The sequence below is a fragment of the Triticum aestivum genome, chromosome 4B, assembly GCF_018294505.1.
Source record: "Triticum aestivum cultivar Chinese Spring chromosome 4B, IWGSC CS RefSeq v2.1, whole genome shotgun sequence".
Taxonomy (NCBI): Eukaryota; Viridiplantae; Streptophyta; class Magnoliopsida; order Poales; family Poaceae; genus Triticum; species Triticum aestivum.
This window is the reverse complement of record NC_057804.1, coordinates 530232116-530257367: the sequence shown is the minus strand read 5'-3', so window position 1 is coordinate 530257367 and position 25252 is coordinate 530232116. Positions and strand designations below refer to the sequence as shown.

At 45.7% G+C, this 25252-nt stretch overlaps 2 protein-coding genes across 2 annotated transcripts; both read right to left on the bottom strand.

Annotated features, from left to right (window-relative positions):
* Positions 1 to 2094: 2094 nt before the first annotated feature.
* LOC123090194 (uncharacterized) lies at positions 2095 to 3347 on the bottom strand. Its single transcript, XM_044511605.1, has 3 exons — positions 3184 to 3347; positions 2932 to 3084; positions 2095 to 2646 (listed from the first exon to the last, which is right to left on the bottom strand). Exons 1-3 carry the CDS (start codon positions 3253 to 3255, stop codon positions 2095 to 2097), a joined length of 777 nt encoding a protein of 258 aa, XP_044367540.1. The 5' UTR covers positions 3256 to 3347.
* An 11174-nt stretch (positions 3348 to 14521) lies between these two features.
* On the bottom strand, positions 14522 to 15910 carry LOC123095121 (transcription repressor OFP7-like). Its single transcript, XM_044516940.1, has one exon. It carries the CDS (start codon positions 15679 to 15681, stop codon positions 14851 to 14853), a length of 831 nt encoding a protein of 276 aa, XP_044372875.1. The 5' UTR covers positions 15682 to 15910; the 3' UTR covers positions 14522 to 14850.
* Positions 15911 to 25252: the final 9342 nt, after the last annotated feature.

Sequence of the window (25252 nt, the reverse complement as noted above, 5' to 3'; positions counted from 1 at the left end):
AACAGCAATGCGGGATGGGCCTCCGGTTAGTAGGTTAGTCCCAAAAATGATATCAAAGTGTAAAATAAAGCCCATAGACATCCAAAACAGGTAATATAATAGCATGGAACAATCAAAAAATATAGATACGTTGGAGACGTATCAGTTACTAAGTTTGTGTTGTGCTGAGTACTCTGTTGTGCTACTAGCCTGCTTAAATTCAGACATGTGAACTTGTGGACAATGTTGAATGTATGGTACTTATTTGTGCCCAATACTAATGGGCTAAGTGCTAGTGATTTGTTTTGATTTGTTTTAATTTGCCATTTCTATAGACCAGAAGTTACTGACAAATTCATTTTACAAAAAAAAACTCTGCACAAAAATAGCCTGGCCTGGGGCTCGAACCCAGGACCAGCTGATTGTAACCATGCGTTCAATACCAATGGGCTAGTGCTAGTGATTTGTTTGACTAGCATCGACCAAACTTATTATATTTTGTTAGCCACGTCGTCTGTTCAGCGTGCGTTGCGGCCGACAGCATGGTGAGCATGCGTTGAGTAACACCAGTCGTTTCGGATTCTACGCCTTTAATACGTGTCCACCCACCACTCTCTCCTCTGCTCACTCACCCACTAGCCGCTCGCACCGCCCACTCCACTTCCCCCTCTGTTTTGTAGAAATCGCCGCCGACGACCACCCCCACCGCTGTCGCCATGGACTGGTAGCTGGCCATCGAAGCTCTCACCGGCAACAACCAGGAGATTCGCGCACAGTACAGGGAGATCACATGCTGGTTCCCCAGTCTGGCGATGATGAGGAACCACGCCCGCGGCCTGGTGAAGGTGATGACAGCTGCTGAAAAGCAGCGTGCCTTCCCTGCCGGCTGCACCATCCCGACGGTGACCATTCTGCTGTGGGCGATGCGCGAGGTGCAGCGCCCCCCCCCCTCCCCGACCCCAGGCAGCACGCCTGATGGTGGATGTACCGCTCATCCACCACGCCACCGGCCGTTGCGAATCACGTCACCGACGCCGTCCTCACTCTCCCAGCCCCAATCAACAATGCCTACTAGGAGAGGCGCAATCCATGGATCCTTGGGCCATTAGACTACCCTGATGGCGAGTCTACTAACAACGAGTCCTCTGACGATGATGAGGACGAGTCCTCTGACGACTCTGACGATGAGGTATGAGGTCGTCGTCCTCTTCGACGACGAGCTTGAAGTGCAGTTGTTGGCTCCCATCCTCGACGCCGTGGAGGGGGACATGCACCTCCCAATTGATGTGGATGCGCTGCCGGAGGTCGCCGATCTCCCAGACTGCGTCATCGTGAAGCAAGAAGAAGATGGCGGCGAGGAAGATGTGGTGGAGCCGGCGCCGGGCAAGAAGAAGAGGACGGCCGTGACTGTGGTGCGCCGCTCCCATCGCCTGAAGATGCTGAAGAAGGAGGACTAAATGTTGCCTTCAGTTAGTTCAGTGCAAAAAAATTCAGTTTCGTCAGTCCTGAACTTAAGTAAGTTCAGTAAGTTCCTCGGTTCAGTTTTGTTAGCACTATCTATGTATGTAGGCACTATGTTTAGTACTACTTGCTATCTATGCCAGGCACTATGTTCAGTTTGAAACTAGTACTATCTATCTATGCAAGCACTATGTTTAGTACTACTTGCTATCTATGTCAGACTATGAATGCGAGTACTATCTATCTATGTCAGACTACTTGCTACTTGCTATCTATGTTAAGTTATTTGTTAGACTATCTAAGTTGGATATTGGCAACACTGAAAATGTAGCTTATCATTTCCAACTATGTCACTACTGTCAGTTATCCACACATAATATATGCACAGTAAAACAGCCTCATCATAGATAAAACTTTCTTACCTATTTAACTTAGCATGAGTACTCACTTAGCATAGTAGGTCTTAACATAAAAGTCATTACATCATAGATAAACCACCTGCTTCTTAAAGCATAATAGTTCCTCCCTCATACCATCTTGGTTCAGGTTCTGAAAGCACATGAAACTTACCCAAAATATACACCTAACATGCATCACATTCCAGGGCCAGCTATATATAGGCCTACTAATTACTTAACCAACACAACAACCAATTCACTCATTCATTATTGCCTTGATCCTCTCCAGCTTATCTTTGCTAGCATGCCCAGCATTGAGCAGATCAGCAATCAGATACTCCAGCTTTTTCTTCTCTTGCTTAAGTAGGTCCCTATCCCCCTCCACTTCCTTCATGGCCTTCCTCATGTTTTGAATGATATCTGCTTGGCATTGAAGAATGCACCTTTGCTCCTTGGCAAGCTTCAGCTTTTCCATACTTAACTCAATCTTTGCCTGATCCTCAAGTTGCTTCTTCTTCTCATTTAGTTCATTGATTGCCTGACTGGTATAGTCCATGTCATGAGACATCTTGCCATCTTGATAGTCAAAAAGCTTGGACACATCTTCCACCAACTGGCTGTAGTTGTTTGACAGGAACTCAATTTCCTTCTTTAACTTGCCCACCTCTTTCTCATGAGCTTGTTTGTCCTTCACCCTACCCAAGTTTTGCTCATGGTACATGTCCCAAATCCTTGCTAGGCACCTTTGTAGAATCTCTGGCCAAGGACCATCCACCCACTCCACCACCCCACAGTTGACACCTTCATCCTATAGAGCACACAACACACATCACATATAACTCAAGTCATTTAACCGGAATCCTATGCTTACTTAAATGCTCTCTGAATTGAGCTAACATAATTCTTTCAAATTAAGCACACAACACACCTTATTTAGCAGCAGAGATAAATTCAGCTAACTCTATTCTTTTCAGTTAACTGATATATTCAGTTAACAGTTAACAGAATTTTAGTTAACAGCTAACAGCAAAACACATCACACACCACACATCTCCACCAACAACAAAGCAAATAAGTGTTCAAGATTTAGTACCTGGTTCACAAGACAACCCAGGAATCTCCTCCCTGTCAAAGCACCTTCAAAAGCTACCATCTTCTTCGGCATCTGATGATGCATCATGCATGTGGGCAAAGATTCAGTGTGAGAACCACAGAAAGATGGATCCACCACACTGTCAGGGGTTTCCTGCAAAAGCAACTTGGAATCAAACCAAAACCAACTTGGAATCACAAATTTGGATGAACTAACCCTAACCCTAACTCTGTTCCACCATTATGCACTTACAAAGAGCTGAGGATCCATTGAAACCATGCAGATATCCTCGTCCGAGCTCTCCTCATCATACCAGGATGGCATCCTCAAGTTCTACCGGCAGCAATGGCGGTGGCGGCGACGGTGGTATGCTCAGAGTAGCAGTGAGAGGGGGAGGATGAGGAGGAGTGAGTGAGCGATCGAGGAGGGAGAGGATGAGCGAGTGGCTGAGCTCGCTCCACTTATTGGACAGCGCCGTTTCCGACCGCGGACGCGCCGTTAATGGCCGTTAACGCGCGGCGGCCGTCGGTTGGCCAGCGTGGCACCTGAAAAGTGGGACCAACCGGTCAGTTTCCTGCTTAGCGCGGGCGAAAAGTGGCCGCTTTTGTGACTTGGTAGTTTTTTGCAACGGATTAGGCAAAAATTGGTAGTTTTTCGCACAAAAACATAGAATGGTAGTTTTCTGTCACGTTTCCGTCAAATATGGTAGTTTTTGGTTAAATACTCCTTGTTTTTCAATCACTTACCTCAATTTCTCTCTCCAATATGTCTCATTAGGTAACCACTCGATGGCTTGCAAATACATCTATCTACTACCACTATAAAAAGAAGAGAGGGGCAGATCCAAACAATCACATCCATCCATCATCAAAATCTAATGGCCCTTAATCATTTTATGTTTAACGCTGACAACCACGCAACAAGCCATCAACAATCGATCGATCGCTAACCCAGCCCCCGCCGTTTAGAAAAAAGGACAAACCGCCCGCACGACCTCTCCCGCACTTCCCCACCTCTCGCCCCCTCCACCTCCTCCGACGCAGCCATTATCCGGAGCCGCCGCTCGAGCCGCCCGCTGCGCCCTGCGCCCTTCGCCGCAGGGAGCCGCCCGCCCTTGTAGCCGCCGCAGGTCGCCGCTAGAGACGGAGCCGCCCGCCCCGCCCCGCCGGCCTGTCCTTACGGGTAGGCCGCATCACTCGGGAAGAGCGCGACGAAGGAGTAGGTGAAGGAAATGACGGAGGCGATGATGGAGATAAGGTGACCTTCTCCAGGCTCGACAATTGCAAGAGAACGACCTCGGCGAGGCCGAATAGCATCGGATACATTATCCCTTCATTACTGCAGGTCACGTTGTGGCCCTTGTAATGGCGGCAGTTGCTGTATGCGCGGACCTGCACTCTTAAGGCACGCGACCCTTGTAATGGCGGCAGTTGCTGCGCGGACCTGCACTCTTAAGGCCAGGAACTTCTTTCTTCCCATTGAGTATCTTAACAAAATTTCCGAACTCCTTCCTCTCTTCCATGTGGAGATGATCTGCAGCTCTCTGATGGATGCCAAGGCCTTCCCATTGAGTATCTGAGTTCCCTCGAGTTTCTCTTTCTTATGGTAAAGTTCAGTTTGCAGAATGATAGATTTCGGACCTTTGCTTCACACATAGTTCTAAATTTTGTTGCACGTGCATTTCTAAACTGACAACACTGAACTTGCTACATCTGGATAATATGCAAAAACTTTAGTTTGCATAAATGGCAGATTTCAGACCTTTAGTTAACATGATGTTTTGCCCCGGTATCTGGCTCTTCTACAGAATGGAAGCCTGCGTGGAGTCGCCACGATGGACCAGGCCAAGGAAGCTGCACGATCTGCCGACGCACCTCAAGTCCTCAACATGTCACTCAGTGCATCTTTCTCTTGTAAGTTGTAAGGCCTCCATGGAATTGTTGGCTATATGCATGGAAATTATCTCCAATCATGTGTTGTAGTTCTGATCATCTTCCATATTTTTTTGTAAATTTACCTATTTCATACTAAGGATTAGGAATCTCTTATGAGAAATGAAAATTTTAGTTTGTGTGTATGTAGACTGGGTAGTGTGTCTGTCAGAAGCAAATCTGATGGGGTTGCGCAACTGGCACTACAGCAAAATGTCGTGAAGCCCGCCTCGCCATGGAGGAGAATAACATAGTGTTGTTCAATGGGATGCACGATTTTTTGTTTGATTCATCAAGTACTCTTGGTGCTAATTTACATAGCTTTTTTCAGTGGAAGAATATACCGTAAGGGAAGATACTAAGCTTTTGTGAAATATTGGTTCCAATCGGAGATTTTCTTATTATAAACTGGTTGTGTCGCTACTTAAATATGGCATGAGGATTGAGGAGGTAATTATTAGAAATGAATTGTTGCCGAAGTGAAGAAATACCCTGCCACTATGGAATGTGTGTGCTGAAACAGTTGAATATATCAGTTCAGCTGCAATGGTAGCGATGGAGACATCATGCAATGGTTATCAGTACAGTGCAGATGATCATGTGGCCATTTTGGTTTATCTTCAGTACGATGTTTAATATCGGTATGGTTACTGTAATCTCCCAAATGATCTGTTTCTTTTTCCTTTTGTTTTTTTATTCTGATGACTTACTAATATTTTATTTACATTTTATTTCCTGCAGCCAATTCAATCTCCTACCCTGTAATTTGGTTTGTCCGAGAGATACTAGCTGCACCTTTCCAACTTGTCAGTTGCACTAGCAAGTTTTGTAGCAGAGACTTCTTTGATGATATTGTTGATGTTTTAAGGAAGACCTGGTCAATAGGGAGTTCGTTGTATCAAGGTGGTTCTGCATCCAGAGCACTTGCGCTTACATCTGAAACTACCATTTGGGGATCACTCTGGAAAGATCTGTACCAGGTAACTTAAATTTGTTTGCATGCCTACTAATTTTTTTAATTAGTATATTATGCAACTTACATTGGCTCTTGTTTTAGATTTTGAGTGCAGTCCAGAGCATTTTGTACGGTTTTGTTGTCTTCGTTTCAACGTGCAATAGGCATCGGCTCAGGTAAAAAAAAATTGGCTTGTATGCAAAGGTAGTAATTACAAATCAGATAAACAATTAGTCGAAAATCTGAATGATGAGAACATCCATTGACGATACATTCTTCGGCATTGACCACCGCCCTGTAACGATGTTCAGTCTCTAGGTTATAGTGTGTGATACGGACGAGAAATCTGAGCATGTTCACTTGTCCAGGTTTTGAGTACTGTTGTGTGTCGTTTGTGTTTGTTCAGTTGTGATGGTTGTGATGTGTGCAGTCTGTACTGAATTTTGGCTACAAAAGCTACTATAATCTTTCATATTTTAGAATTATTAATAACCTGACATTCTTATTCATATTTTTGGTAAATGTTTGCAACTAAAATGGCCACATGAGTACCTAGGTTATGGCTTGTTAAACTAATGTTCCTTTTTAGTGCCATTTACATTACTTATAATCTTACACAGTTCATCATTCTGCATCCATTGGATAAGGTGAGCATGTTCTCCTTTAGATTTTTTTCTGCTGTAAACCAAAATGATTGATTTTTTATAGGTATCCCTCACAGGCCACTGCAATATCCTATTTGTTGTGCCACAACTACAAATTCATGATAGTCACAATTCCCATACTCCATGGATGCTCCCAGGAGGACATGGTGTCTGTGGAGGTGCAGTATGTGATTCTAACAAGGGTACAGCTTAAAGGTATGAACCAAAATGATTGATTTTTTTATAGGTATCCCTCACCGGCCGCTGCAGTATCATATTCGTTGCGCCACTACTAAAAATTCATATAAGCAAACAGTATTGCACCCATTATTGCATCATTTAGCTATTCTTTATTTCCTCATCCAACAATGTTTCTTTGTAGTTTCATTGAATTAACAAGATAGAGGATGGCATTTTTTAGGAAGATGATGAATATTTTCAAGAAGAAAAAATGACTTCCCTTTTTATTTCTTTTGCATGTTGAATATTGCCCGATATGTTTACCACTACATGTATTGCTTAAAGGGACTAAGTTATTCTAAGAAGGTTGGTCGTGCTATTTGGAATTTCAAACATGCTTCATATATTGTACAGTGTACAAATGAACAAACAATTGACTTACCATTTGCAGAGCTTGCTTTAACACAATTAACATTTCTTTGATAAATACTACCTCCGTCCCAAAATAAGTGTCTCAACTTTGTACTAGCTTTAGTACCAAATTATACTACTAAGCTCGAGACAGTTATTTTGAGTTGGAGGGAGTATGATTTGATTGCAAAATCTGATATGCGAGACGCTATGGAGATGTGATCTTAGGATGTTGAAAAAGATGGCATCTAAGTTCTTCGAACGCTTTCAGAAGTAGGGCTCCAATCAAAATAAGAATTGGTACTTCAAGATGGAATTTATTCCGCATGACAAGTAGATGGCATTTATTTTCTCTCTCAAAGAAATTAGATGGCATTTCTTCATTTTGAGCACCTACTGCTTTTGTGTGTGTATTGGATTGTTTTTCGAGATGTGATATTCATTTATGAAGTAATACAGAATTCGTTTCAAAGTTCTACACCTGCCCGCGAGCATGCGAAGTTAAGCAGAACATAGTTTGTAATGATCCAGTCAGAGCGAAATTTAAGGCAATGGCTCTGCTAACAGGTGGCACTATTATCCTCACCGCTCTTGCTCTTGGATCATCACTCAAGCATATCTTTGTGTGCGTGTATACACTCACAAATGATGAACTAGGCAATCTAATAGATATCGTGGATTTATGATATTTCCATTATCATTAATTTTCTTAATAAAAAGATATAGTTGATTCGAATAAATTTTAATGATACTTTTTTTTATCAGATAGCAGTTGTAACAAACGTTCTATGCCTTAAGAAAATTTTGTTGGTGTTGAGATCATGGTGCCATTGATATATTCTATGTGAGGTTGCCTTTTTCAGTTATAACAAAATTTAATCTTTTTTAACAACCAATCAGAACGCCTAATGGATGAAACAACATATATTACTGTCTGTATGCAACAACATGACCACAACTATGTCAACTTGAAAAACAGTGTGTCCCCATTTAACTTAATACTTTTTTTTGGAACATTTATTTTGTATTTGTGTGAAATCAACTTTGATCAACGTTTAAGACGTGCATTGCACGTGCAAGCTTACTAGTTGGGAAAAAGGTGGGAGAGGCCAACCAACCAGGCGCGAAAATTCATGCGTCACTGATACCGCCAAAACCGGTGCGCCGCCCTCTTGCACCATCCATCTACCTTCCCCGCAGCAAGCTCCATGGTCGTCAACAACAGTTGAGTCGCACACACGGGAGATGCTCCACGAGTTCCAACAAGTTTTATTTTATTGTTTTTCTCATGAATTTCTATTATGAGATGGATTTGAATATAACTGTGCATATGAATTTATGATTCCAATAGTTTTCCCAAGACTCCTCGCTAGAGGAGGAGGAATGGGGCGATGACGAGGAGATGGCAATTTTCATGATGACTGAGATGGAGAAAAGAAAAAGGATTTGGGGGGGGGGGGGGGGGGGGGGGGGGTTGGTGCTTGATCCTCGGAAATTCGTTGAAAAGGCAAGAAGGTCGTTGTGCACTTGTCGCACATTATTTGATCCAAACCTTGTTAATCCACTTGAACACGCTGGGTGTCAGATCCAAATTTAACCTAATTTGCTTAGACGCGTTATGTATGTTGCCGAGAGCCAAGTTTGATAGTTCAAGCAACAAAAAAATTCTAATGGAACTCATAATCACAATCCTTATTAGAAGATCATGTCAACATTCTGCACATCACATATTGTGTACTTGCAGATTACGTTGATCGGTTCCTGCAAAATGGGGAGAATACAACCATCCAAAGCGTGAAGCGCTTTGTGCAAGCAGTGATTGTGATATTTGGACAAGGGTACGTGTGGGCCCCGGGTGCACAAGTCACTCGAAGGCTTCTGGCAATGAATAAAGCTAGAGCGTTCCCAGGGATGCTTGGATCGATACGTTGTATGCTATGGAGGCTGGAGAATTGCCTTACGACATGGTGTGGGCAATTCAGTGTCCATGTCCACGATTCAAGAATCCTTGAAGTCGTTTCTCACAAGGAACTATGGATTTGGCATGCCTACTTTGGGATGTATGGTTCTTTAAGTGACATATATATGTGTTGTGAATGCTCTCTTCTCTAGGTTAGCCCATGAAGAGGCGCTATTGGTGGAGTTTGAAGCTAATCATCACAAGCACACAATGGTAAACTATCTAGCATATGGGATATATTCGACATGGGTCGCATTTAAACCTATATCAAATACCTCGAGAAGTCACAATGCAAATTCTCAAGCCATTGTTAGGAGGATGTGAGTTGGCATTTAAGGTGTTGCAATCCCTTTTTGCCATTGCGCATGGATCAACTAGATTCTAGAAACGAAATACACTCTGAAGATCATGACATCATGTGTGATCATGCACAACATGATCATTGAGGACGAGAGTGACGAAGTTGTGAACTATGAGTATGTGGGTTTGTAGGAATGAGGACAGAGCCAGAAGGTTTTTGCAGTCAGTGGCATCCCTACTCGTAGCCTCATATCACATCGCATGCAAACCACAAATTGGAATTTCATTATTTTTTCTCTCTTTTAGATTCTATAACGGGTGGGCAAGGTGGCATACAAGTTAGTTGCCAAGCACGCTAAAATCCATCTAGTCGTTGATGTCTCTCAACTACGAGCCAACGTCCCTCCTCCCAATTTGATCATGCTTGAGCTGCCTACATTGGACGAGATCCTCTACCCTTGAATGGCTCGGTTGCCATCCTTCAGCGTCATCTCGTACAACAGGGTCATCTCCAAGTGGAGCAAGTGTCGTGCATTGATTTGGCCTTTCGGCATCGCTAGCCACCTGCGAGGACATGGTGTAGTTGAACGTGCTTTTCCCTCGTGTGTTTGCTTGGAATGAGGCATTGCTGAGCGGGGAGGGAATGGAATAATGGTTGTTTGATTTGCAAAATCATCATCCTTGGGGGAGATCCTAAGAAATTCTCTGTACTATGTTTTGGAGCTAAGTTTCCATCCACTTAAATTTCTTTATAGAATTTACGTGGTTTTATTCTGCTATATTAAATACCATCTATGTTAATTGGTGTAGGTTCCAAAATTTATACTTCATACACAATTATGGTCCCGCGATCCAATCTCTCAACCTAGCCCCCGCGTCGCTCCGCACGAGTGACACGGGCGGCGACTCAGGCTCCCTCCGGCAGCCGGCCCCTCCGTCGCCTCCCTCCTCGCCGCCGCCGGGACGTGTCGCCGGGCAAAGCCCGTGTGGCAGAGGCAGAGGCGGGGCTTCTTCTCTAGGGTGCAGACGACCCGTGGTTGGCTCGTGCGGCGCCGACGCGTGGTCGTCGCGTGCTCTGCGCCGGCGGGCTAGAGCTCTTCCCCTCCGGCGGGAGTGGCGGATCCGGGGCCCTCGTGCCAGGATCTGGTGGTGTGCGGGCGGAGCGCGCAGGGAGGCCGCTGTGGGGCGCGCGGGCGTTCAGGGAGGCCGTGGTGACGATGCGTGCGTGCAAGGGGCAAGCGGGGGTCTCGAGCGTGGTGGGCATGGAGCTCGGGCGTGGATGGAGCAGCTCGGGCATGAGGTGCTGCAAGGATCTTCGACGAGGCGTGCAGCCAGCAAGGATTCCAAGGCGGCGTGGAGGGGCGGCACCGTGCAGCGGTCGCGACAGATCTGGTCCCTGGCGGGTGCTCAGCGCGCAAGGGGCCGTGCTGAGGCACGACAGTAGCGCAAGGGGGGCGTGCAGAGGCACGGCGGCGGCGCGGGGTGGCCTAGCCGGCGCGGATCTGCCGTGTGTGGGTCACACCGAGGTGACAGGGAGGTCGCGGATCTGGCGGGTCCGCGCGCTTGAGAGGTGCGGCGGTTGCTGCATCACGAGGTGGAGCCGGTGGACGTCGACCATGTGGATGGTGTGGTGTGCAGTACTTCGGATCTGCTCGGATTCAGAGGTGTGATGGAGCTCCGGGCGAAAGTCTAGCCCCGACTTTGGGTCGGTGCCGGCAACGGTGGCGCCATGGTGTCGCTCCCCTTCTTGAAGGCGTTGTCGTGGAGCTCCATTTCACGACTCTCCAGGAGAAATCCCTAGCTTCGGTGGTCGAAGCGGGCATTGACGACGGCTAAGTCGTATCCTTCTTGGAGGCATTGCCTTGGAGAGTTAGATTTTGTAATTTGCACGGATCTCTTCGTCGACGGGGACAATGGACGTCGAGGCGGCGGCCCTAGGTGGTTTCTGATTGTGCGTCGAGATGGCGATCTCGGGAACAATGCGAGTGGCAGCTCTATGAGGTGGGGCTCTGGCTTGACATTGGTTGGGTGGAATTCTTGTTCCGCTTGGGCGGTAGGGATGTCGGCTCGGTCGATGCGCCTCAGAGGAGGCGGTCTGACTTTACGTCGGGGCGGCAACCCCGGATGTGGTGCGACGTTCGTGGTCTGCGAGCGGTTGCCCTGAGCAGCATGGGCTGCGTGCAGCTGGGTTGTGCGGCCTTGCTGCTCGAGGGGAGCGGTGGTATGTCGGGGCGGCGGCCCCGGAAGGCGGTGTTGGTTGATTGCGCTGGGCGCGACGGGGCGGTGGATGTCGGGGCGGCGGCCCTGAGAGAATCACTGTGGCGACCAGACTCTTGTGGCAACGATGATGGTGGGAGCGATGTCGGCGACGTGACAATGGTTGCGGTAGTCGGCTCTTCTCCGGCGTGTCCACGATTTTGCCTCGGGTTGCTTGTTGCTGTGGAGTCGAAGCTGCGGCGGCGGGGCCGTGTGGTGTACGATGACTGGCTGTAGGTGGCCCGTTCGGCGATCTTCCGTGACGCCAGCCGTGTCTGGTTTTGTCCTTCTGAGTTCTCCGTCAGAGTCAGAGCTGCCTTGTCTGGCTGCAAGTTGACTTGTCGTCGATTAGGATGGGCTTTGCCCTGTGTGTTTCAGTCTATGGGAGTGGGCTTGGCCCTTGTTGTTTTGGTTTTTGCCCAGTTTCCTGTAATTAACTGGGCAATTCTCTTCTGCTTAATTAATAGATGAGGCAATCTTTGCCTCCGTTTCGAAAAAAATTAAAATTTATAATTCCTCTATTCTAAAATACTTATAGGAAATTTTTGTATTCAAAGGATTTGTTAAGAAATTTCGGAGGATTCTAATCCTTAGTATTTTGTTTCTATGTGGGTTGTTTGATTCGTAGGACTCCATTTCGTAGAAAAATTTCCTTAGGATTTATTTGTACTATTTTCATAGAAAAATTTATTTGTACTATGAGGGTTTGATTGTGCTAAGAAGTGTAGGATTCTTCACATGAGGTAGAAATGGATGGAAATCCTAAGGAAATTTTCTATGAAATACATTCCTATGAATTAAACAAAAAGAAAATCCTAATGATTAGAATCCTCAAAAAAAATTACTCTGTGGAATCTATGTTATTTGTCGTTCAAACGGATGTATCCAGGGTAAGAACTCCGTTGAATCCAGATGGCACCTCATATTAATCAAGTAGTATGGCATGTCACTTCAGTTTAGAGGGCCTCTTTGGTTTACAGGATTTGTAGAACACATGAACAGAAAAAGTAGAGGAATGGAATGGCATGCCATCTTCAATCCTACATGATTAGTATGAACGTTTGATTGTGTGACATGAGATTGGAGTGGATGGAGATTTTTCTATGAAAACTATTACAAGTGAATCCTATGGATTGTAATCCTATAAATCAAACAAGCTATGTAGGAAAAAATCCTAAGGAATAGTATCCTCCTAATTTTTTTTAGAAATCCTTTTGGATCAAAGAGGGCCTCCTCATTAGGGATGAAAATGGAGTGGAAACTTTCCGTTTTTCTGGAGGAAAAATGGAAATGGAGAGGAAATATGAAAACGAAAACGAAAATTTGTAAAACGGAAGTGGAAATGAAATTTTTTATGTGGAAAGGGAAACAAAAATGGAACGGTGTTTTCCGGTGGAACGAACATGGAAATGAAACTTTCCGTTTCCGTGAATATGGAATTTCCGTTTTACTATAGACCTATGTCTCCTTTGTGGCCCAACCACCAAACAACACGCAATGACGCAATTAGCAGAATGAATCTGAGCCACAACTTCTACTACCACACATGTACTCAGCTTGACTCTATACATAATTATTTAGTACTACTACAATACTACACTAAGTTGCTAACATAATGATATTATTTTGTAGCCATATTAACAACCCATTACATTTGTTTGTCTGTCTTTGTGTCCGCTTTGTATTCGCTCCGTGTCCGTTTCTGGTAGTATCTGTTTTCGTATTCATTTTTAGGATTTCTGTATTCGTTTCCGCTTCTGAAAAAAAAATGTGAAAACAAATGTGATTGCACCCAGTTTCGTCCGTTTCCGCTCCGTTTTCATCACTACTCCTCATTGTCTTTACTATTCCTATTTTAGAAGTCCAGGGGACCAAAGAGGTCCTGAGATCCTTCGTGTCTACTCCCGCGGATCCCATCCTGTGGATCAAAGGAGCTGCCCGAAGGAAAAATCAGCAAAAGACGCTGGGGGTGACTTTTTTAATTCTTATACAGACATGCAAAGATCAGGCTACTCAAGCGCGAAGGGAAACACATAGCTCTAAGGTCAAGGGAAGCGTGAATAAAGGCGCTTTGAGATCTTCAAACTCCATGCACCAGGGTGCAGTGCAGGCCAGTCCTCTGTAAATGTAGGTCGCATCAAATCATATCACATCAACTGTTTGCTTTCTTTCTACTACAGACTTTTTCGGGAGATTGAATGATCTCCAGATCTGGATAATGTCCATGCAGTGTGGTACAGACTTACTCGTCAAGCATACATAATCTATCATCAGTTTAGCAAAGCGCCAAGAATAGCTAGTAGTACTTCGTATGCCAAATATATAGTGCCTCTTTGATTCGCGGGATTTTGAAAACGCATGGATGGAAAAAGTACAGGATTGAAGTGGCAATGCCCGTTTGAATATTATAGGATTAGCAAGAAGTATTTGATGTCATGGAAAAATAAAAGAATTATAAAAAAGATTGGAATGGAGGTTAGATTTCCTATGAAAGGCGGTACAGAGGTTTCGTAAAAAAATTCTTGTGGAATTCAATGTTATAAATCAAATAACCAATGTAGAAAAAAAATACTAATCCTCTGAAAATTCTATAGAATTCGTTTGAACCAAAATAGGCCCTATTGTGCCGAAACCACTTTGGGGATTGGGTTTGTCCACGTCTAATCTAGGGGTGCAACATCACATCACTTGGGTCAAATGGCTTATCGCTGTCCCCGATCATGGCTGCAAGATTGCCAATAAATGAAGAGACAAACAATCCAACAGGTACTAGGTCTATTTCCTCGAGTCGTGTGGTACTACTGCGCTACACCTTTTCATACCACACAAAATGAGTTCTATTTTTTTGGTAAAGACAAAATGAGTTCTGTGATAAAAAAATTAAACAAAAATAGAAGAGCAAGAAGCGTAGGTAGATAGTGAGCATTTTCCAAAATGAAACTGGAAAACCCAATTGCAGGATGTAGTAAAATACGATTCACCAGAGCAACTATTTACAGAATTCTGAGAAGAGATGGCTAGGCCGAGACCTGAGAGCTGAGATCGAGAAATAGGCATGAGAGACGCTCCCTGTTCACGTCCTATCACATCCGAGTAGTCGCGCCGATTTCCACACTGCAAAGATGAAGTGGCATGCAAGCAACCGGAAGGAGGCCGCTGCCGCAAACCCAAACAAGAAAGAACATAGAGTAGTATAAGTTACATACGTACGTCTAGTCTACCACGTGTACGACCACACATAATCACATTTTACAGGGTGGCCATGCGTGCTCTGCACTTCTACTAACGAGGCGCCCCTGCAGCGGCCGCGCGGCAGCTCGCGGCAGGCGCGGAGGTGACGGCGCCGTGCGGCAGTGGGCTGGAGAACACGGCCTCCCACACGTCGCCGAAAGCGTCGACGATGTCGCGGCGGTGGCGCTGGTCGTTCAGCGCCAGGAAGCACCGCAGCAGGCGCTCCAGCCCGTCGGCGTCGTAGATGCCGCGGCCCACCACCATCTCCGCCATGGACCGCCGGAAGTCGGCCCGGGGGTCGTCCGAGCGCTTCACCACCGCGAAGCTCCCGGCCACCACCGCCTCAGCGGCCGCCGCCACGGCGCCGGAGCTCCCGCTCACGCCCGAAGAGGTCTCCGTCGCGGTGGACGTGACCAGCGTCGCCTCCGCCTCGACGCTGCGGCTGCTGTACGCGCTCGGCTCCTCGCTGCTGCTGAACCACCCGCTGTCGCCGGACGACAGGCTCTCTATGGCCGCCTTGCGGTGGAGCCGGCGGCGGCGCCGGGAGCGCCGCAGCCGGCGCCGCGCGTCGATCTTGAGGCGAGGCGTGTCGTCGCCGTCGGTGGCGGCCTCGATGACGTGCCAGTGGGAGCTCTTCAGCCAGCGGTAGGCGGGCGTTCCACGGGCCGGAGGGAGGTCGTCGGCAGTGTAGTCGGCAGCGCAGCCCCTCGCGCTGCAGGTCTCCGGTGGCAGCGGCCGCCGGTGAGGGAGGCCGCGCGGACAGCATCCGCCGGCGGGGGGCGTGAAGGCCGGTGAGTGGTGCTTGGCAAGGAGGTTGGTGGCGGGGGTGACCACGGCGGCGGCGGACGGGGAGCGGCAAGAATGGAAGAGGCGCTTGGCCATGGGTGACGAGCAACGCGCACGGCCGGTGCAATGTGTTGTGGCGTAAATGAGGCTGGGATCGGAAGTTTATAGTGCGAAATGTGTGACGCGAGGGTGGGGGTTGGGGTTGGAGGAGGTGAGGAGGAGCCGGCAAGGGAAGAGGGGGCATGGTTTTATTGGTGTGGAACTGGGTGGGAAATGATCAGTGACAGCGACTGCGTTTGTGTAGTATTCCGTGCAATACTGATGTGGAGTCTTGTTAAAATAAATACTGATGCAGTGAAATTGTTCTACGATTCTGCGAATTTCCTGTCACTAAGACTTATTCCACGAGAAATGCCAATTGTGAGGCGCACAAACACACACCATTGCAGACATATAAGATACTGTAACTAGATCCTTTCATTCAAAAGTTTTTCATAGGAAAGTTAGATGATTAGAATCCTTAGAAAAGATTTCTACGTTGGTTTGTCAGATTCATATGATTGAATCCTACACGAAATATTTTAAGGATTTTTTTATACTACTTTCCGTAGGATTTCTATAATCCATTCAAACCTTTTTGAAAGAATTCTATGTTTTTTACATGATGCGATCAAACAACCCAAACTCATGTAGGATTGAGACGAGTATGACATCCTAATCCTATGTTTTTTCTATTCCCGTATTTTTAGAATCCTATGAATCAAAGAGGCCCTAATGATTGAGAAAAGGACCATGGACGTCTATTCTTAACACTAGATGACCAGTTGCGCCAATGGCGCAAAGGCCAAGGGTAAGCCATGTATTGAAAGAGTGTGCATTAATATTATTCGGGGACATATTGAAACATATGAGAAAAATTTCCACTTACTATAAGTACAAGCGATGCAATACCCATATAATGTACAAGGACATATCAGTATTAACAGAACCGTTAATTAGTCAGACACAAACCCACACCCGAGAAGCACATTGCACAGGGTTGAAACTTTTAAGCCTCACATTCCCAAGCAATGTTAAGGAGGACCAACAGAATTGAAATCACTGATGCAAAGTATCAGCAGTTAGAAATATTTATACACACAGCTTCTTTATTGTAGTCATATGATGATGAAATCAGTACGTAAATCAGCACCAAGGATAGCCGATCAGACAAACAAAAATTCTGCATCCTACTGAAAAACACTATTATGCAGGACTCATTTTAAAAGGCCCTCAGTTCTAATTTCTATAAGAGCTTGAAGCTTTGGAGCCAAGGCTACGAACCTTCCCTATTGTGACTTCTAAATGTACCTATGAAAATAAGGATCAGGAACATTCTCTATTAAACCAACAAACTGAACAATGAGAACTTGAAATATGTAAAAGTACTAATGAAAGTATTTAATATGTGCATGTACAGTGGACAAAGATTACAACACACGGCATGTTGCAAACATCCTAACCAGCGTACTTTTGATGTAACATGAGAACTTGAAATGTGTTAAATAGAGAGAAAAGGCTAATGACCTGTCTACAAAATAGAAGTGAATCGAATATTTACTACTCCCTCCGTCCCATAATGTAAGACTTTTTTTACACTACATTAGTGTCAAAAAACGTCTTACATTATGGGACGGAGGGAGTATAATGTAACATGAGAACTTGAAATATGTTAAATAGAGAGAAAGGGCTAATGTCTGGTCTAAAGAACAAAACAAATTTGAATATCAGTTTTGTTGGGGAACGTAGCAGAAATTCAAAAAATTTCCTACGTAACACCAAGATCTATCTATGGAGAGACCAGCAACGAGTAGAAAGGGGAGTGCATCTACATACCCTTGTAGATCGCTAAGCGGAAGCGTTCAAGTGAACGGGGTTGATGGAGTCGTACTCGTCGTGATTCAGATCACCGATGATCCTAGTGCCGAACGGACAGCACCTCCGCGTTCAACACACGTACAGCTCGACGATGTCTCCCACGCCTTGATCCAGCAAGGAGAGAGGGAGAGGTTGAGGAAGACTCCATCCAACAGTAGCACAACGGCGTGGTGGTGATGGAGGAGCGTGGCAATCCCGCAGGGCTTCGCCAAGCACCATGGGAGAAGAGGAGGAGGGAGAGGGGCAGGGCTGCACCAACGAGAGATCAAATCATGTGTTATGGGCAGCCCCTAGGCCTCATATATATAGGGGAAGGGGAGGGCTGCGCCCCCTTTAGGGTTTCCCACCCCAAGGGGTGGCGGCCAGCCTCCAGATGGCATCTGGTGCGGCGGCCAAGAGGGGCGGGGAAGGAGTCCATCCTCCCCAAGGCACCTCGGAGGTGCCTTCCCCCTCGAGGACTCTTCCCTCTAGGGTTCCCTAGGCGCATGGGCCTCTTGGGGCTGGTGCCCTTGGCCCATGTGGGCCAAGGCGCACCCCCTACAGCCCATGTGGCCCCCCGGGGCAGGTGGCCCCACCCGGTGGGCCCCCGGGACCCTTCCGGTGGTCCCGGTACAATACCGATGACCCCGAAACTTGTCCCGATGGCCGAAACAGGACTTCCTATATATAAATCTTTACCTCCGGACCATTCCGAAACTCCTCGTGACGTCCGGGATCTCATCCGGGACTCCGAACAACATTCGGTAACCACATACAAGCTTCCTTTATAACCCTAGCGTCATCGAACCTTAAGTGTGTAGACCCTACGGGTTCGGGAGACATGCAGACATGACCGAGACGTTCTCCGGTCAATAACCAACAGCGGGATCTGGATACCCATGTTGGCTCCCACATGTTCCACGATGATCTCATCGGATGAACCACGATGTCAAGGACTCAATCGATCCCGTATACAATTCCCTTTGTCTAGCGGTATTGCACTTGCCCGAGATTCGATCGTCGGTATCCTTATACCTTGTTCAATCTCGTTACCAGCAAGTCTCTTTACTCGTTCCGTAACACATCATCCCGTGATCAATTCCTTGGTCACATTGCGCAAATGATGATGTCCTACCGAGTGGGCCCAGAGATACCTCTCCGCTTACACGGAGTGACAAATCCCAGTCTCGATTCGTGCCAACCCAACAGACACTTTCGGAGATACCTGTAATGCACCTTTATAGCCACCCAGTTACGTTGTGACGTTTGGTACACCCAAAGCACTCCTACGGTATCCGGGAGTTGCACAATCTCATGGTCTAAGGAAAAGATACTTGACATTGGCAAAGCTCTAGCAAATGAACTACACGATCTTTTGTGCTAGTCTTAGGATTGGGTCTTGTCCATCACATCATTCTCCTAATGATGTGATCCCGTTATCAACGACATCCAATGTCCATAGCCAGGAAACCATGACTATCTGTTGATCACAACGAGCTAGTCAACTAGAGGCTCACTAGGGACATATTGTGGTCTATGTATTCACACGTGTATTACGATTTCCGTATAATACAGTTATAGCATGAATAAAAGACAATTATCATGAACAAGGAAATATAATAATAATACTTTTATTATTGCCTCTAGGGCATATTTCCAACAGTCTCCCACTTGCACTAGAGTCAATAATCTAGTTCACATCGCCATGTGATTAACACTCACAGGTCACATCGCCATGTGACTAATACCCAAGAGTTTACTAGAGTCAGTAGTCTAGTTCACATCACTATGTGATTGACACTCAATGAGTTTTATGTTTGATCATGTTGCTTGTGAGAGAGGTTTTAGTCAACGGGTCTGAACCTTTCAGATCCGTGTGTGCTTTACAAATCTCTATGTCATCTCCTAGATGTAGCTACCACGCTCTATTTGGAGCCATTCCAAATAACTGTTCTACTTGGAGCTATTCTAAATTATTGCTCCATTATATGTATCCGGTCTCTCTACTCAGAGCTATCCGGATAGGTGTCAAGCTTGCATCGTCATAACCCTTTACGACGAACTCTTTTATCACCTCCATAATCAAGAAAATTCCTTAGTCCACTAGTTACTAAGGATAACTTTGACCGTTGTCCTGTGAGCCATTCTTGGATCACTCTTGTACCCCTTGACTGACTCATGGCAAGGCACACTTCAGGTGCGGTACACATCATAGCATACTGAAGAGCCTACGTCTTAAGCATAGGGGACGACCTTCGTCCTTTCTCTCTATTCTGCCGTGGTCGAGCTTTAAGTCTTAACTTCGTACCTTACAACTCAGGCAAGAACTCCTTCTTTGACTGGTCCATCTTGAACACCTTCAAGATCATGTCAAGGTATGTGCTCATTTGAAAGTATTATTAAGCATTTTGATCTATCCTTGTAGATCTTGATGCTCGATGTTCAAGTAGCTTAATCCAGGTTTTCTATTGAAAAACACCTTTCAAATAACCCTATATGCTTTCTAGAAATTCTACATCATCTCTGATCATCAATATGTCAACAACATATACTCATCAGAAATTCTATAGTGCTCCCACTCACTTCTTTGGAAATACAAGTTTCTCATAAACTTTGTATAAACCCAAAATTTTTGATCATCTCATCAAAGCGTACATTCCAACTCCGAGATGCTTACTCCAGTCCTTAAAAGGATTGCTGGAGCTTTGCATACTTATTAGCATCTTTCGGGATTGACAAAACCTTCCGGTTGTATCACATACAACCTTTCCTCAATAAAATCGTCGAGGAAACAATGTTCTGACATCCTATCTGCAAGATTTCATAAATAATGCAGTAATCGCTAATATAATTCCAACAGACTCTTAGCATTGTTACGAGTGAGAAAATCTCATCGTAGTCAACTCCTTGAACTTGTCGGAAAACATCTTAACGACAAGTCGAGCTTTCTTAATGGTGACATTTACCATCATTGTCCGTCTTCCTTTTGAAATCCATCTGTACTCATTAGCCTTACGATCATCGAGCCATTCTGCCAAAGTCTACACTTTGTTTTCATACATGGATCCTCTCTCGGATTTTATGGCCTCAAGCGATTTATCGGAATCCGGGCCCACCATCGCTTCTCCATAGCTCGTAGGTTCATTGTTGTCTAGCAACATGACCTTCAAGACAGGATTACGTACCACTCTGAAGTAGTACGCATCTTTGTCATCCTACGAGGTTTGGGAGTGACTTGATCCGAAGTTTCATGATCAATATCATAAGCTTCCACTTCAATTGGTGTAGGTGCCACAGGAACAACTCCCTGTGCCCTGTCACACACTAGTTGAAGAGACGGTTCAGTAACCTCATCAAGTCTCCACCATCCTCCCACTCAATTCTTTCGAGAGAAACTTTTTCTCGAGAAAGGACCCGATTCTAGAAACAATCCATATTGCTTTCGGATCTGAATTAGGAGGTATACCCAACTGTTTTGGGTTTCCTATGAAGATGCATTTTATCCGTTTTGGGTTCGAGCTTATCAACCTGAAACTTTTTCATATAAGCGTCGCAGCCCCAAACTTTTAAGAAACGACAACTTAGGTTTCTCTAAACCATAATTCATACGGTGTCATTTCATCGGAATTACGTGGTGCCCTATTTAAAGTGAATGTGGTTGTCTCTAATGCCTAACCCATGAACGATAGTGGTAATTTGATAAGAGACATCATGGTACGCACCATATCCAATAGGGTGCAACTATGATGTTCGGACACACCATCACATTATGGTGTTCTAGGCGGTATTAATTGCGAAACAATTTCCACAATGTCTTAATTGTGTGCCAAAACTCGTAACTCAGATATTCATCTCTATGATCATATCGTAGACATTTTATCCTCTTGTCACAATGACCTGCTACTTCACTCTGAAATTACTTGAACCATTCAATAATTCAGACTTGTGTTTCATCAAGTAAATATACTCAACATTTACTCGAATCATCTGTGAAGTAAGAACATAATGATATTTACTGCATGCCTCAGCACTCATTCGACTGCACACATCAAAATGTGTTACTTCCAACAAGTTGCTATCTTGTTCCATCTTACTGAAAATGAGGCTTTTCAGTCATCTTGCCCATGTGGTATGATTTGCATATCTCAAGTGATTCAAAATCAAGTGAGTCCGAACGATCCATTTGCATGGAGTTTCTTCATGCATATACACCAATAGACATGGTTCGCATGTCTCAAACTTTTCAAAAACGAGTGAGTCCAAAGATCCATCAACATGGAGCTTCTTCATGCGTTTTATACCATTATGACTTACATGGCAGTGCCACAAATAAGTGGTACTATCATTACTATCTTATATCTTTTGGCATGAAAATGTGTATCACTACGACCAAAATTCAATAAACCATTCCTTTAGGTGCAAGAGCACTTATTCAGGTTTAATACTAATCTTGATGGTAGAGGGAGCGTGCGATGTTAGATCACATCAAACTTGGAAACACTTCCAACACGTATCGTCAGCTCACCTTTAGCTAGTCTCCATTTTATTCCGTAGCTTTTATTTCGAGTTACTAACACTTAGCAACCGAACCGGTATCTTATACCCTGGTGCTACTAGGAGTACTAGTAAAGTACACATTAACATAATGTATATCCAATATACTTCTATCGACCTTGCCAGCCTTCTCATCTACCAAGTATCTAGGGTAATCCTGCTCCAGTGGTTGTTCCCCTTATTACAGAAGCACTTAGTCTCGGGTTTGGGTTCAACCTCGGGTTTCTTCATTGGTGCAGCAGCTGATTTGCCATTTCATGAAGTATCCCTTCTTGCCCTTGCCCTTGCCCTTCTTGAAACTAGTGGTTTCACCAACCATCAACAATTGATGCTCCTTCTTGATTTCTACTTTCGCGGTGTCAAACATCGCGAATACCTCAAGGATCATCATATCTATCCCTGATATGTTATAGTTCATCACGAAGCTCTAGCAGCTTGGTGGCAATGACTTTGGAGAAACATCACTATCTCATTTGGAAGATCAACTCCCACTCGATTCAAGTGATTATTGCACTCAGACAATCTGAGCACAAGCTCAACGATTGAGCTTTTCTCCCTTAGTTTGCAGGCTAAGAAAATTGTCGGAGGTCTTATACCTCTTGACATGGGCACGAGTCTGAAATCCCAATTTCAGCCCTCAAAACATCTCATATGTTTCGCGATGTTTCAAAAACATCTTTGATGCCTCAATTCTAAACCGTTTAACTGAACTATCACGTAGTTATCAAAACGTGTATGTCAGATGTTCGCAGCATCCACAGACAACGTTCGAGGTTCAACACACTGAGCAGTGCATTTAAGGACATAAGCTTTCTACTGTCCGCATAATTGCTACTTTCAACTTTCAAACTATATTTTCTCTAGGAACATATCTAAAACAGTAGAACTAAAGCGCGAGCTACGACATAATTTGCAAAAGGTCTTTTGACTATGTTCAGGATAATTAAGTTCATCTTATGAACTCCCACTTAGATAGACATCCCTCTAGTCATCTAAGTGATTACATGATCCGAGTCAACTAGGCCGTGTCCGATCATCACGTGAGACGGACTAGTCATCATCGGTGAACATCTTCATGTTGATCGTATCTACCATACGACTCATGCTCGACCTTTCGGTCTCCGTGTTCCGAGGCCATGTCTGCACATGCTAGGCTCGTCAAGTTAACCCTAAGTGTTTTCGCTGTGTAAAACTGTCTTACACCCGTTGTATGTGAACGTAAGAATCCATCACACCCGATCATCACGTGGTGCTTAGAAGCGACGAACTGTAGCAACGGTGCACAGTTAGGGGAGAACACTTCTTGAAATTTTGTAAGGGATCATCTTATTTACTACCGTCGTCCTAAGTAAACAAGATGCATAAACATGATAAACATCACATGCAATCAAATAGAGTAGTGACATGATATGGCCAATATCATATAGCTCCTTTGATCTTCATCTTCGGGGCTCCATGATCATCTTGTCACCGGCATGACACCATGATCTCCATCATCGTGTCTTCATGAAGTTGTCACGCCAACGACTACTTCTACTTCTATGACTAACGCGTTTAGCAATAAAGTAAAGTAGTTTACATGGCGTTCTTCAATGACACGCAGGTCATACAAAAAAAAAGACAACTCCTATGGCTCCTGCCGGTTGTCATACTCATCGACATGCAAGTCGTGAATCCTATTACAAGAACATGATCAATCTCATACATCACATATCATTCATCACATTCTTCTTGGCCATATCACATCACAAAGCATACCCTGCAAAAACAAGTTAGACGTCCTCTAATTGTTGTTGCATGTTTTACGTGGCTGCTATGGGTTTCTAGCAAGAACGTTTTCTTACCTACGCAAGACCACAACGTGATATGCCAATTGCTATTTACCCTTCATAAGGACCCTTTTCATCGAATCCGTTCCGACTAAAGTGGGAGAGACTGGCACCCGCTAGCCACCTTATGCACCAAGTGCATGTCAATCGGTGGAACCTGTCTCACGTAAGAGTACGTGTAAGGTCGGTCCGGGCCGCTTCATCCCACAATACCGTCGAAACAAGATTGGACTAGTAACGGTAAGCATATTGAACAACATCAACGCCCACAACTACTTTGTGCTCTACTCGTGCAAAGAATCTACGCAATAGACCTAGCTCATGATGCCACTGTTGGGGAACGTAGCAGAAATTCAAAAAATTTCCTACGGAACACCAAGATCTATCTATGGAGAGACCAGCAACGAGTAGAAAGGGGAGTGCATCTACATACCCTTGTAGATCGCTAAGCGGAAGCGTTCAAGTGAACGGGGTTGATGGAGTCGTACTCGTCGTGATTCATATCACCGATGATCCTAGTGCCGAACGGACAGCACCTCCGCGTTCAACACACGTACAGCTCGACGATGTCTCCCACGCCTTGATCCAGCAAGGAGAGAGGGAGAGGTTGAGGAAGACTCCATCCAACAGCAGCACAACGGCGTGGTGGTGATGGAGGAGCGTGGCAATCCCGCAGGGCTTCGCCAAGCACCATGGGAGAAGAGGAGGAGGGAGAGGGGCAGGGCTGCACCAACGAGAGATCAAATCATGTGTTATGGGCAGCCCCTAGGCCTCATATATATAGGGGAAGGGGAGGTCTGCGCCCCCTTTAGGGTTTCCCACCCCAAGGGGCGGCGGCCAGCCTCCAGATGGCATCTGGTGCGGCGGCCAAGAGGGGGGGGAAGGAGTCCATCCTCCCCAAGGCACCTCGGAGGTGCCTTCCCCCTCGAGGACTCTTCCCTCTAGGGTTCCCTAGGCGCATGGGCCTCTTGGGGCTGGTGCCCTTGGCCCATGTGGGCCAAGGCGCACCCCCTACAGCCCATGTGGCCCCCCGGGGCAGGTGGCCCCACCCGGTGGGCCCCCGGGACCCTTCCGGTGGTCCCGGTACAATACCGATGACCCCGAAACTTGTCCCGATGGCCGAAACAGGACTTCCTATATATAAATCTTTACCTCCGGACCATTCCGGAACTCCTCGTGACGTCCGGGATCTCATCCGGGACTCCGAACAACATTCGGTAACCACATACAAGCTTCCTTTATAACCCTAGCGTCATCGAACCTTAAGTGTGTAGACCCTACGGGTTCGGGAGACATGCAGACATGACCGAGACGTTCTCCGGTCAATAACCAACAGCGGGATCTGGATACCCATGTTGGCTCCCACATGTTCCACGATGATCTCATCG

What these genes read in the sequence shown, in the direction of transcription:
- LOC123090194 (XM_044511605.1), bottom strand. Translation starts at nt 3,255, where the DNA reads ATGCCATCCTGGTATGATGAGGAGAGCTCGGACGAGGATATCTGCATG. An exon ending in CAATGGATCCTCAGCTCTTT is followed by an intron (nt 3,085 to 3,183) that starts GTAAGTGCATAA and finishes TTGCTTTTGCAG; the next exon opens with GAAACCCCTGACAGTGTGGT. An exon ending in TGGGTTGTCTTGTGAACCAG is followed by an intron (nt 2,647 to 2,931) that starts GTACTAAATCTT and finishes TGTGCTCTATAG; the next exon opens with GATGAAGGTGTCAACTGTGG.
- LOC123095121 (XM_044516940.1), bottom strand. Translation starts at nt 15,681, where the DNA reads ATGGCCAAGCGCCTCTTCCATTCTTGCCGCTCCCCGTCCGCCGCCGCC.